Consider the following 14,195-nt stretch of genomic DNA (forward strand, 5'->3'; position numbering starts at 1 on the left):
CCATGGCACGTGTGATGTCCGTGCAGGGAGGAAGCAGCCATCGGGTCCCCGCGCTGCTGTGACGGGGACCCGATGGCAGCCCGATGCCTTCCTTAGGCATCGTGGCTGCCTTCCGGGAGAGCCTGTGAGATCCAGCCCCCTGGATCTTACAGGCAAGCAGGCTGTAAGTGTATTACAGTCTGTAATACACTTACAGCCAATGCATAAAAATACAGACGTATTGTCATGCATTGTAAAAGGGATCAGACCCCGAAAAGTTGAAGTCCCAGAGTGGGAAAAAAGTTAAAGTTTCAAGTCTTTTCCCAAAATAAAGAAAAAAAATAGGGGAAAAAAAAAGAAAAGTAGACATATTAGGTATCGCCATGTCTGTATTAACCGACTCTATAAAAATATCACATGACCTAACACCTCAGGTGAAAATAAAATAAAAACTGTGCTAAGAAAATTTTTGGGGTCACCTTACATCACTAAAAGTGCAACACTAAGAGATCAAAAAGGCACAAGCCCCCTCAAATAGTACCAATCTAATAGTCACCTCATCCTGCAAAAATTGATACCCTACCTAAGACAATCGCCCCCCCCCCCCCCCAAAAAAAATATGGCTCTCAGACTATGGTGACACTAAAACATGATTTTTTTTTGTTTCAAAAATGCTTTTATTGTGTTAAACATTATAAATAAAAAAAAGTTGACATATCAGGTATCGCCGAGTTCGTAACAACCTGCTCTATAAAAAAAAAATCTATTTTTTGTCACTTTACATAACAAAAAGTGTAATAGAAAGCGATCAAAAAGTCATATGCACCCCAAAATAGTGCCAAACAGTCATCTCATCCCGCAAAAATGATACCCTACCTAAGACAATCGCCCAAAAACTGAAAAAAATATGGCTCTCAGACTTTTTAAAATAAAAAAATGCTGTTATTGTGTAAAAGATAAATACAAAAGTATACATATTAGGTATCGCCGTGTCCGTAACAACCTGCTCTATAAAAATACCACATGATCTAACCTGTCAGATGAATATTGTAAATAACAAAAAATAAAAAAACGGTGTTATCTTGCCTCACTAAAGTGTAATATAGAGCAACCAAAAATCATATGTACCCTAAAATAGTACCAACAAAACTGCCACCTTATCCAGTTTCCAAAATTGGGTAATTTTTTTGAGTTTCTACTCTAGGGGTGCATCAGGGGGTCTTCAAGTTTGACATGGCAGCTTAAAATTATTCCAGTGAAATCTGCCTTCCAAAAACCATATGGCGTTCCTTTCCTTCTGCGCCCTGCCGTGTGCCCGTACAGCAGTTTACAACTACATATGGGGTGTTTCTGTAAACTACAGAATCAGGGCAATCAATATTGAGTTTTGTTTGTCTGTTAACGCTTGCTTTGTTAGTGGAAAAAAAAATAATGGATTAAAATGGTAAATCTGCCAAAAAAGTGAAATTCTGAAATTTCATCTCCATTTTCCATTAATTCTTGTGGAACACCTAAAAAATTTGTAAAATCAGTTTTGAATACCTTGAGGGATGTAGTTTCTAAAATGGGGTCATTTTTGGGGTGTTTCTATTATGTAAGCCTCACAAAGTGACTTCAGACCTGAACTGGTCCTCAAAAAGTGGGTTTTGGAAATTTTCTGAAACATTTCAAGATTTGCTTCTAAACTTCTAAGCCTTCTAACATCCTCAAAAAATAGAATGGCATTCACAAAATGATCCAAACATGAAGTAGAGATATGCGGAATGTAAATAAGTAACTATTTTTGGAGTTATTACTATCTATTTTAAAAGTAGAGAAATTGAAATTTGCAAAGGTTTCCAAATTTTAGGTAAATTTTGTATTTTTGTTATAAATACATTTTTTTTTTACTCAATTTTACCACTGTCATAAAAGATACAATATGTGACTAGAAAATCTCAGAAGTGTTTTAAAGTTATTACCACCAGGGATGGCCAGTTCGCATTGTTAGCCCGCGAACATATGCGGGCTGCCATCTTTTTTTCACAAGTCCGGCGATGCACAGGTAAGCCCTTACCTGTGCCTGTGTGCGAGCCAGTCTGAAATCCAATGCGGTCACCGGGAGCAGGCAGATCCGAGAACAGCCCGATGAAGGCCCCCGGCGGCTGTTCTCGGAACTGCCTGCTCTCGTTGACCGCATTTGATTTCATACCGGCTCGCGCACAGGCACAGGTAAGGGCTTACCTGTGCATTGCCGGACTTGTGAAAAAAAGATGGCAGCCCATGGGAGAATTGCTTAATTATGTCATCATATTTTGATTGCTTGTACTGACTGTGCTTTATTCATAACTGCATAATGCCCCTATATATGCTATTGAATTGCTCATTGCACTTGTAGTGCTGTTTTGTGTTCAGAGATGTACACTCTGGATGTATGTGTCCGTCTTGTTGATAAAATAATAAAGAATTGATTTAAAAAAAAAAAAAAGATGGCAGCCCGCATGTGTTCGCGGGCGAACAATGCGAACTGGCCATCGCCGATTACCACATAAAGTGCCATCTGTCAGATTTGCTAAAAATGGCAGAAAGGCGAAAAATGGCTTGGTCCTGAAAGGGTTAAAGGGAGTCTGCCACCTATTTTGTACATATTAAACTGTCATCATTGCCCTGTAGCTGATATAAACAGTTAAGAGATCCTACCTTTCTTTGTGTTCTGTGTATCTGATGTTGAAAAAACAAACTGATGATATATGCCAATGACTTTCAAGTGCCCAGGGTGTTTTTCACTGATGCAACTGCCTATGCCCTCCAGAGAGTGCAGCTGATCTCTTCTCCCAAGGTCTTTAGGTCACTGACTCTGCTCACTTCACTGCCGGACCCAGACATGAGTTGTACACTGCCCCCTGTGGGAAGCTGCATCAGTGAACTGACCGCGTATGCCTGGGCACGGCGGTGAAGCGAGCTGGCATGGGATTATGCCAGTGACATAAGGACAGTGGCCATCTTCCAGTGAAACATGGGAGGAGATATCAATGGCAGCCTCCAGAGGGCATGGGTACGTGCCTCAGTGAGGAAGGCCCTGGGGCACTTGCAAGTCAGTAGCATATATCATCAAACAGATACACAGAAAACAGAAAGAAAGATACGATCTGTTAAATGTTTATATCGGCTACAGGGCAATGACAGTTTAATACAGTATGTGTAAAGTAGGTGACAGACTCCCTTTAATTATTTTACACAGTTTAGTATTTTACTGTGCAAGATTAATAAATATATTGAAGAGGATAAGGTTACTTTAAGAACTCACATTGTTTTTCTGTATGGCTGCTCAAATATCTTCTAGATGTTCAAATTCTGATAGAGATATGTCTCTATGGCAGGTTTACCTATTTTCACATACTCTAGGGCAGGGGTCACCAATCTTTATCACTCCAACTGCTGTAAAAATATAACTCCTAGCATGCAAACATGCTTGGCTGTTCTCACAACCCCCATAGCAGTGAATGGAGCATTCTGGGAGTTTTAGTTTCAGAACATCTGGAGTGCCGGAGGTTGCTGATCCCTGGTCTAGAGAATTGTAAATTAATGGTCAGGGGATCCTAATATCTTGGACTAAATTGGAAAGTAGCCACAGACAGCATCCCTCGCTCTGGAGAACCAATCTTGTCCTGCATTACACAGACAAAACATTGATTTGCATGGGCAAAGTGCAATGCTTGATTTTCCCCGTGGTGGCATTGCTGGAAAAATGAATGAACACTTAGGGTAAATGCACATGTTCAGGATTTAGGTGCCAAAATCCGTGCGAACAATCCGCATCAATTGGTGCGGATTTTACGCTCGCCATTGAAGTGAATTGAAAAAATCCAGCACAAGCGCCATGCGCCTCTCCCTGCAGTGCCTGCACACCGAGCCATGAGATTTCCTCCATCTTCTATCCTTCTCCTCCCATGTGACTCTGTAACCGAGGTCTTGAAATTGACCGAAATGTTGGACGCATGTCACATATACCTTAGGCATCTGGTTGCCAATTAATTTGGAGGATATTGAAAATAAAAAAATATTTTACTTGCATCCAATTTTGAGTGTTCAGTGGTTTTTCTTGAAACCCAGGACAGCACCTAAGTGTGATGGACCTCCCATCCAGGACAGGAAATCTGAGGATATAAAAAGTTCACACCCCCACCACCCCTCAGTTATTTGCAAGGAAAAGACCCTCCGGGGGCGTGATAACACAACAAAAGAAAAAAATTAGATAGTGCCCAGCCAGGGAACAAATATGGTAAATTCTTTCCCTAACTAAACTGGGATATAACAACTTTAATAATAAGCCCCATTAAAGAAAAAAAAAAGGGTTGTGAACATTTTGGGGTGATGTCATGGGTTTCAAGAAAAAAAATTACCGGTAAGCAATTTATGTTTGTTTTCCCCTTACCCATGACAGCACCTATGCGGACTAAACTTTGAATGAACTTAAGATTAGGGGGGAAGGGGGGGACGGACGCAGACCCCCGAGCCCAGTGCACCTAAGAAGATGGCGACAGAAGCACTTATAGCGTCAGAGTTGCAGCCGGTGAGATCATCAAAGAGAATGCTACTTTCCTCCCAGGAGGACTTATTTAATACAAATGCCCTCTCACCCCAAGACCTTAAAAAACTAGCCCTGGAAGTGGCAAGTCATTTGGCCGCTGACCTTAAAGCCTCGCTATCAGCCACGGTGCAGACTGCACTAAACGACCTGCAGGAAGCCTTCAACTTGCAGGAACACAGGCTAGATGAGCTACAGCAGCACACATGTGCAGAAGATGATATTGACAGCACCAAATCATCTATTTCTGCGCTGAAACGCACAATTGGAGAACTCACAGAAAAAAATTGATGATCTGGAGAACCGCTCCAGGCGCAGCAATGTGCGCAAGGTGGGGCTGCCAGAGGAATAAAGGGCCCTGAACTGCGACGTATTTGTGAATCAGAGGTGCCCAGAGCTCTGGGTTTATCTTTCCCATGCAGAGTGGAACGAGTACACAGATTGGGGCCGCTCAAAGGGGGAGAGGAGGGCCAACCAGACCATATGCCTAAGGCGAGACAAGTAATTATGAAGTTCTTAGACTTCATAGATAAGGAAGAAATTATGCGGGCATTCCGGGTTCGGAAAGAAACGCTCACCTTTCAGGGCTCCACGGTTATACTGTTCAATGATAACTCAGCAGCGGTATTGAAGAAAACAAGGGCGTTTAGTGATGCACTTCTCTCTTTCGTCGCAATATCCGTTTCCAGCTGCTCTATCCCGGACTACTTTGGGCCCGACGTGCTGATGGATCTTATAAAACTTTCAACTCTCCTAAGGAGGCTGGAACCTTCTTTGCTAAAGGCCCCTATATCCGGCACAGTGCGGAAGCTGCAGCGACGACCACTGGAGGATCCAGACCGTCACAAAGACCCCAAAATGTTACTACATCATCCCCAAGGGCAGCGGGACAAAGACACCACCAAGACGCCGGCGAAAGAACAACGGAGACCGCGTCGCTGAGGACTCATGTCTTATATGTCCTGGAACTTCTACCTGAAGGGTAATATGTTTAGCGGTTCCACCCTCAGAGGACCATCATCGTTTTCTTTCTGGTTTTCTCTCTCCTAGGTCTTTTTGTACCAATTTAGGGGAGGCGGCGGAGTGCCGTTAGGTACCAGAAAAAAAGTGGAGTTCATAATGCATAAAATGCTGAATTTTGGTTGAGTTAACCCAATTTATAACACCAGTTTTGCAGGGTACTTGTTTTGTAGTCCCCTGATACAAGTTATATTGTTATTATATTTTATTGCTGTCTACGTGAGAGACGCAACCAAGGGTTCATTGTATATGGATATCATATCATGCTTAATTTAATAACTTGGAATGTTAAAGGCCCACGTTCCCTGCAGAAGTGCATGATGATTCTATGTCATCTGAAGCGCTTAGGCGCCGATATAGCGCTTCTGCAGGAAACCCATCTAGAAGAGACAGATTTTCATAGAATGGCGAACTTGTGGGTAGGTGAGGTGTATGGGTCCTCTGCTGTTCAGGGGAAGGCGGGAGTCCTTACCTTGATACATAAGAACCTATCACAGAGGACTCAGGCCCTCTTTAATGATGATGCAGGAAGAATATCTGCTTTTACATTATCGTGTCCAGGGGGAGATATGGCTATATATAACATTTATGCCCCTAATGTATCCCAGGGCCCCTTCTACCCTCAGCTGAGCGCTAGGATACTGCAAGACCCCATAGGGGACAAACTTCTGGGTGGAGAAATAAATGCGGTGGTGAGCAGGTTAGAAGACCAACAGAGGGCTACACGAATAGGGCAGACGGATAGACCGGACGCAGAAATGGTGAGTCTATTTCTCTCAGACTCCAGCATGTTAGCTTCCTGGAGGGTCCTTTATCCTGACGAACGACATTTTACCCATTACTCGCATGTACATGACTCATGGTCACGTATTGACTACTGGTTATTGAGCCCCCATCTATTACACAGGGTACAAGATGTTTCTATAGGTGACTTGATGATATCCGACCACTCCCCAGTGGCGCTGACTATGGCCGACTCCATCCCACATGGTACGGATTTTTTGTGGAAATTCCCGTCTTTCATGGCAAAAGATGACTCCTTTGTGGATCTGGTAAAAGGTTGGTGGCTAGAATACAGCTCTTTGAACCAGGAACATGCCTCAGATCCCCTGCTTTTCTGGGAGGCAGGTAAGGCGGTCCTGAGGGGTCGATTGATAGCTTATATGTCAGGCTTGAAGAAAGCCACTAAAGAGAAATATCTAGAATCTAGCTATAAGGTTAAAAGAGCGTATGGGGATTTTATACAGTCCCACTCCCCCCAACATAAACAGATCTGGCTTGAGGCGCGCAGAGATTTTGACCTATGGGCTGACAGAAGGGAGAACTTCTATAAGGCCCAGTGGAAACTTGAACTCCACAAATTCGGGTAGACTGCTGGCAAATTTAGCAAAAGAGCGTCGCCCAGTACACCATTTACATAGGATTCGGAACCACACCGGAATGGTCAGGTCTGATCCAGCCGAGGTATTAAAGGTCTTTAGAAATTACTACTCTAGACTCTACAGCGAGCCTGATGAGAGGTTGGGAGACAGGACGGATTTTCTTGATGGGGTGACATTACCGGCCCTCTTACCGGAACAATTAGACAATCTGAATAGACCGATAACGGAGGAGGAGATACAGGTCACTATCGCTACACTACTGGGGAATAAAGCGCCAGGACCCGACAGTTAAATGGGAAATAAGACTCTGCAGGATGGGAGTTTCACCACTTAGATGACCATGGCTGAGGTCAAACTGTTACCCAAACCTGACAGGCCCACTTGGGACCCATCTTCGTATCGTCCGATTTCCCTGATAAATAAAGATGTTAAAATACTGTCTAAGCTTATTGTCAACAGGCTGGCGCAAATACTACTCAGACTGTCAAGCCTAAACCAGTTGGGATTTGCAATAGGGAGATCGGCGATTGCAAACATGCGAAAGGTGTTGGCGGCCATGGATGGAGCGGCCGGTTGGGCGGGTCCGGCTCCCGCTCTAGTCACTCTAGATGCTGAAAAAGCATTCGATAATATTCGTTGGGAATGGCTGGAGCGGGTGCTAGACAGAATGGGTTTCCGGGGACCCTTTCGAACATATCTCGAGAAATGATATGACAAACCTCAAGCTCGAATTGGTACACCGGTGTATCTGTCTGCCCCCTTTGAGGTCCATAGAGCCCACAGGGGTGTCCCCTATGCCCCCTCCTGTTCAATATAGCGGTGGAACCCCTGGTACGTTACCTTAATAGACAAGGGCAGTTTACTGGTATCCGAGTGGGACATAAAGTGCTGAAGGCAATATTTTTTGAGGATGATATCCTACTTTTCGCAGGGAAACCCGCTGAGGAACTTCAGATGATATTAGACAAAATCGAAAATTTGGAAACAATTTGGGCAATTTTTCGGGTTAAAAAAAAGAATGTGGCAAAACGCACATTCATGTACCTCGGCCGGGAAAACAACTCCGAAGATCGAGGGTCGCAATTATGTGGTATACCAGTAGCTAGACACACTATCAAGTATTTAGGAATCAGACTAGGACACACGGCAGATTCATTGTATAGACTAAATTATACCCCTTTGTTCCATAAAATCTCGCAGGAACTACAAAGGTGGCAGGGTCTCCCTTTATCCCTTTTAGGGAGAGTGCATTTAAATAAAAATTATCAATTTTTCCAGACTTTTATATCCGATGCAAACGCTGCCTCTATTAAACATATGGCTATCACCAAGTTTCACAGCGAAATGGCTCTCTTCTTGTGGAAAGGTAGACGCCCTCGGATAGGAATCAGAAAGCTCATGGCACTTAAAATCAAAGGTGGCATGAATTTGCCGGATGTTCGGTTATACAACCTATCTTGCTTATTTAGACATATAATAGATTGGGTAAGGGAGACCAGTCATTAATCTAACTTTGACCTGGAGAAAGCGCCTTTTGCTCCTTGTACCCCGTTACATAAGAGTATGAAGGGCCTGCCGATGCACGTGAAAAATTCTATTCTCTTCAAGCACACTTGTGCCGCATGGAAGGCTATCGGGAAACTCTTTCGCCTTAGTCAGAGAATGTGGGGAAATTTGTTAAAAAATGGCGTGGCTTTTTAACACATATTCTCTCTGATGCGGAAATAGAAAACATAATGAGGCCTTTTACTTTGACGAAATGGTATCTAACAGAGCAACTAAAAGTTTCCTTAGGCAGATTACAACAGGGACCCTAAAGAGTTTTCTTGTCTTTAGCGGGAGCCATATGACATATTTGGAGTATTATGTAAAACGTACCCTTATCGACGGATAGGGTTTTAAAACCTGGGGCTTCTGATGGCGACGTATCCCATGGAGACCGTTTGTTTCGGTTGTGTTTTATTGAATTGTTCTATTTCAATGGCTTTTCTGTATACTTATATTGGAAATGGTCACTAGATGCTATGTCAGACTTTTATCCGCTCTGAATGGACACTTGCTTGTCTTGTGAACCAATAAAAATGTTTTTGAAAAAAATTATTAAAAAAAAATACCCATAGATTAACCTCATGTTGCCGGCTCAATACGATTACAGCAATAGCAAACTTGTATAGTTTTTATTTAGTTTTATTACTTATAAACCTTACGTATTTATGGTCTCTAGAGCTGTATGAGGGCTAGTTTTGTGCGGGACAAACTGTAGGCTTTATTGGTACCATTTCTGGGGTAAAAACAACTTTTTGATCACTGTTACTCAACTTTTTTGGGGGGACAAGGTGACAAAAAAATTTCTAACTGTGTGTTTTTATATATTTTTTTCCCCTGTTATGGCGTACACTGTGCAGGAACATTTCCATATATTATAGCAGTTCAGACATTTTGAGACGTGGTGATACGTGTTATGTTTATTTTGTTATTGTTCATATTTTTTTATATGTCAAATATCACCGTCCTGGTGATTTATACTTATTTTTAGTGTTAAAAAAAAAATTAATCTTTTGAATCCTTGTGCCATTCACCCTAATACAGATCTATTAGGGCGAATGACATTCAGATGCGCTCCCTGCTGATCTGTGCCTCGTTCACAGCTTAGCAGGAAGCTTACCATGGCAGGCCTGGGAACCCTCAGCAGCACCCAGGCTGCCATGGTAATTGATCGAAGGTCCGCAATTTCATTGCGGGGGCTCTGATCTCATAGATGCCCCAATCTCTATTGAATGCGGCATCTGAGGGTTAATTGACCGGTTTTAGTGTGATCGTCATTCCCCGTCATTGTGACCGGGTGTCTGGTACATTATACAGCCGGCAGCCACCGCGTATAGAGTGGGCTCAGCTCGGCAGGCTGCTCCATAAAATATTTCCTGCGCGCAATACCGCACTGTACTGTACTGTACCGTGTGTGGCATTATACGTTAAAGTGTTAATGGAAAGCACATGGTGTTATTAAATTTTAAACTTCCATGTGCCTCATATTAATAGTAAATTACACCATCATTTGCCCATTATCTGAGGACATGATGGGGTCACTTGCTATTAATATGAGGCACATGGATGTACTAATGTAATAAGACCATGTGCCTCACATTAATACAGACACACAGCATGAGCGACATACCTATAAAAGGGAATCTGTCACTAGCATATTAGCCCAATTTTTTTTTCATGAATCCATGTGTAATATAGTACCTTATGTCTTGTTCTTTTTATTCTGTGTCTTGTCATTTCTTAAAAAAAAAAAATGCTTTTTATGATATTCAAATGAAGCTGTAAGGAGCCCAGAGAGGTGTTATTCTTTGTCCACGGTGCCGTGCCCGCCTAAATTTGAAAACGAAGAACTCCTCCAAGATCGCATAAATCGCCTCCCAGAGGCGAGGCTAAGTGCTCCCCCCCCCCCCAGCACCGTGCTCTGCGGCAAACACCCCCGATCCTCCTCTCGCCCGCATCCGAAATCCCGCGCAGGTGCAGTGCCGGCGATTGTACTTTATCACACATGGATTCATGAAAAAAAACGTTGCTAATATGCTAGTGACAGATTCCCTTTAGTGAACCTTTGATGATGTCATTGCCATGTGATCAGTAACAAGTGGACGTTATTGGTCACATGGCGATGACATCAAAGGTCCTTTACCTTATAAGCATACAGCACAGCGAGGACGAGGTGAGTTTTTCTCTCCCCTGCTATCCTATTCTTCCCCCTCCTTCCCTCCCTCCCTGAGACTTCCTTATTGAGCGAAGAGTATTTATTGGTGGCAGTGGACGGCTGCGTCCCAGTGAGAAAGAAGGAAAGGTCTCCCTCCGTCTCCACTGTGCGGCCACTTATGAGAACACTGGACGTGCTGCGATGTGTGAGCGCTATGTTTTCCGATAGTGACTCATACAAAGCTACGTACTGGCGCAGCTTAGTATCCGAAAAATGCCAATCCTAGTAGCATATCTGGTATCAAAGTATCAAAACTTCGATACCTAGTGCAACCCTAATAGATTGCGGAGTGTTTACATTTCAGATTATGAACATTTAGTATGCTGTTAGTAGTTGGTTAGTATGATTTATTAGTAATTTTATTTTTATTTCCACATGTCAAAACTGGGTAGCAGAGATGCAAAAAGGAAAAAGAAAGAAGATAGTAGGATTATTTAAAACATAATTACATTTTGGACGTAACTAGGTAGTAATATTTGGTATAAAAGCTAGATGGCTACAGAGGGATTGTCATGTATCTAGACAAAGGAAATCCTTTATTTTGGTTTTCTATACATCAATCTTTGTTAAAACATATAGCACAATCCTATTGGCTCATTTGTATTTTTGGGTTGTAAGGGTGACACAGAAGGCTTTGCTAATAAAGAGGGCCTTCTGCCATTTGGAATTGGAAGAGGTGGAGAAAGGCTCAAATACCACCATGTGTCATGTCTTCTCATTCTTTTTCTGCTAGACTAAATTTTAAAGAGCACTGCAGACAAAATGGTTAGATCCCTTTCTACATTCTACAAAGGAAGAAAGACGAAGAAATGGCAGTAAAAGAGTTCAGGAAAAATTAGCTAATTTTTGGGGGTTGTTTTGTACAACTCAAAGTACATACCCAGCTATGGCATAGAGTCTACCACGTAAAACCGTGGCTCCAACATAGCAGCGTGGTGAAGTCATGCTGGTCATTGTTGTCCAAGAGTCTGTACGAATATTGTAGGCTTCTACAGATGACAGATGAGCAGTGCCATCAAAACCTCCTACCACATATATGTGATCATTAAGGAGTGCCACTCCAGCACCTGCAGTTACAAAACAAAGACACACATCCTTGAGGAGCTACATATAACTGAATAGAAAACACAATAACATTTTTTTTTTATTACCTGAACGTTTAGTGGCCATGGGTGTCACGTGGCTCCAATGCCCAGTATGAGGATCATATCTTTCAACAGAACTCAGAATGTTTAAACCATCGTAACCACCTGCAATGCACATTCAATGGTCATGTAAAAACTAGCGCTTAAAGGGGTTGTCTCACTTCAGCAAATGGCATTTATCATGTAGAGAAAGTTAATACAAGGCACTTACTAATGTTTGTCCATATTGCTTCCTTTGCTGGATGGATTTATTTTTCCATTACATTATACACTGCTCGTTTCCATGGTTACAGCAACCCTGTTGTCCTATAGCATGGGTGTCAAACATGCGGCCCGCGGGCCGCATGCGGCCCGCAATGAATATCTTTGCGGCCCGGCAAGTATTTCTGAACATGAGCGCGCTGCTATCGGCGCGCTCATGTTCTCTCAGCAGCACGGGGAGAAGGAAGCTGTCCTCCCTCCCCCTGTGCTGCTGCCGCTGCCACCAATGAGAAGAGAGGGGGGGGGGGGAGGAGGGGCGGGCGCACTGCGCCACCAATGATTGGACTATTTCCACACAGAGCGGCGCCCAGCACTCACCATTCTCAGTGCCCCATTACTGTCTCCTCTCCTGCTCCACATGCTGCTTACTATCGGAGCGATGGGAGGAGACATCAGCTTCACTAGTGGGCGTTCCTTCTCCCTGCGCTGCGATTGGACAGCGCTACAGCCAGGAAGAAGGAACGCCCACTAGTGAAGCTGATGTCTCCTCCCATCGCTCCGATAGTAATCAGCAGCATGTGGAGCAGGAGACAGTAATGGAGCACTGCAGTCGAACGAGCGGCGCCCAGGAATAATGGTGAGTGCTGAGACATCGCTGGGCGCCGCTCTGTGTGGCCTGATAGTGAAAGAAGTTTAACACAATACAGGAGGCGGGTGCCGGCAGCAGAATCGCATTGCCGGCACCCTGCCCCTGACAGGGAGCTGCGATCAGAGGCAGTTAACCCCTTAGGTGCCGCACCTGAGGGGTTAACTGCTGATCTGCCAGTACCCGCCTCCTGTATAAAGGGGTAATTTATCATTGGTGGTGCAGTGTGCCCCCCCCCCTCAACCCCCCCATCCCATTAAAATCATTGGTGGCACAGTGCGCCAGCCCCTCTCAACCCCCCCAGTATTGAAATCATTGGTGGCAGTGGCCACAGGGACCTCTCCCCTCCCCCTCATTGGTGGTGCAGTGGCAGCTTCTGATCGGAGCCCCAGCTGTGTAAGCCTGGGGCTCCGATCAGTTACCATGGCAGCCAGGACGCTACAGAAGCCCTGGTTGCCATGGTAACATCCCTGATGCTGTGTGCACAAGGCACAGAGCAGCAGGGACAGTGTGAAGTCCTATTCACCCTGATAGAGCTGAATAGGACAAGGGATGAAAGATCCCAGGTTCTCGCCCCTAAGGCTACTTTCACACTTGCGTTCAGAGCGGATCCGTCTGAGACGGATCCGCTCATATAATGCAGACGGTGGATCCGTTCAGAACGGATCCGTCTGCATTATATTGTAAAAAAAATTCTAACTGTGAAAGTAGCCTGAACGGATCCGTCCAGACTTTTACATTGAAAGTCAATGGGGGACGGATCAGTTTGAAGATTGAGCCATATTGTGTCATCTTCAAACGGATCCGTCCCCATTGACTTCCATTGTAAGTCTGGACGGATCCGCTTGCCTCCGCACGGCCAGGCATTTTTTTTTTATGCGGCCCACATAAACTTAAATTTAGTTTTTTTGGCCCATGTTAGCCTTTGAGTTTGACATGCTTGTCCTATAGTGTGCATTCACTGCCACCGATGCTGGATTGTAGTGTGGTCGTAACCATGAAAATGAGCAATAAATAAGGGGATGGAAAAATGATGTGGTAATAACTTTAAAACACTTTTACTTATCCAGGCCAATCTGAGATTGTTTTCGCGTCACATATTGTACTTCATGACAGTGGTAAAATGGAGTAAAAAATTTTCATTTTTATTTATAAAAGAATTTGGAAAAATTAGCAAATTTAAATTTCTCTACTTTTATAATAGTAATAACTCCAAAAATAGTTATTACTTTACATTCCCACATACGTCTACTTCATGTTTGGACCATTTTGTGAATGCCATTTTATTTTTTGGGGACATCAGAAGGCTTAGAATCCAAGCTTAAAATTTTTCAGAAAATTTCCAAAGCCCACTTTTTAAGGACCAGTTCAGGTCTGAAGTCACTTTGTGAGGCTTACATAATAGAAACCACCAAAAAATGACTTGTCAAGGTCATCAAAACAGATTTTACAAACTTTGTTAACCTTTTAGGTGTTACACAAGAATTAATGGAGA

At 43.5% G+C, this 14,195-nt stretch overlaps 1 protein-coding gene across 6 annotated transcripts in view; it reads right to left on the minus strand.

Moving 5' to 3' along the window:
- Positions 1-14,195, minus strand: part of KLHL12 (kelch like family member 12) — an 85,691-nt gene that overhangs the window by 3,134 nt on the left and 68,362 nt on the right. For all 6 annotated transcript variants that reach the window (XM_044287667.1, XM_044287663.1, XM_044287665.1 and 3 more), the window contains 2 exons: positions 11,860-11,958; positions 11,589-11,775 (listed from right to left, as the gene is read on the minus strand). In XM_044287667.1, coding sequence (XP_044143602.1) covers positions 11,589-11,775; positions 11,860-11,958 — 286 coding nt within the window. The remainder of the gene's footprint in view (positions 1-11,588; positions 11,776-11,859; positions 11,959-14,195) is intronic.

The sequence above is a fragment of the Bufo gargarizans genome, chromosome 3 (genome assembly GCF_014858855.1).
Source record: "Bufo gargarizans isolate SCDJY-AF-19 chromosome 3, ASM1485885v1, whole genome shotgun sequence".
NCBI classification, from domain to species: Eukaryota; Metazoa; Chordata; class Amphibia; order Anura; family Bufonidae; genus Bufo; species Bufo gargarizans.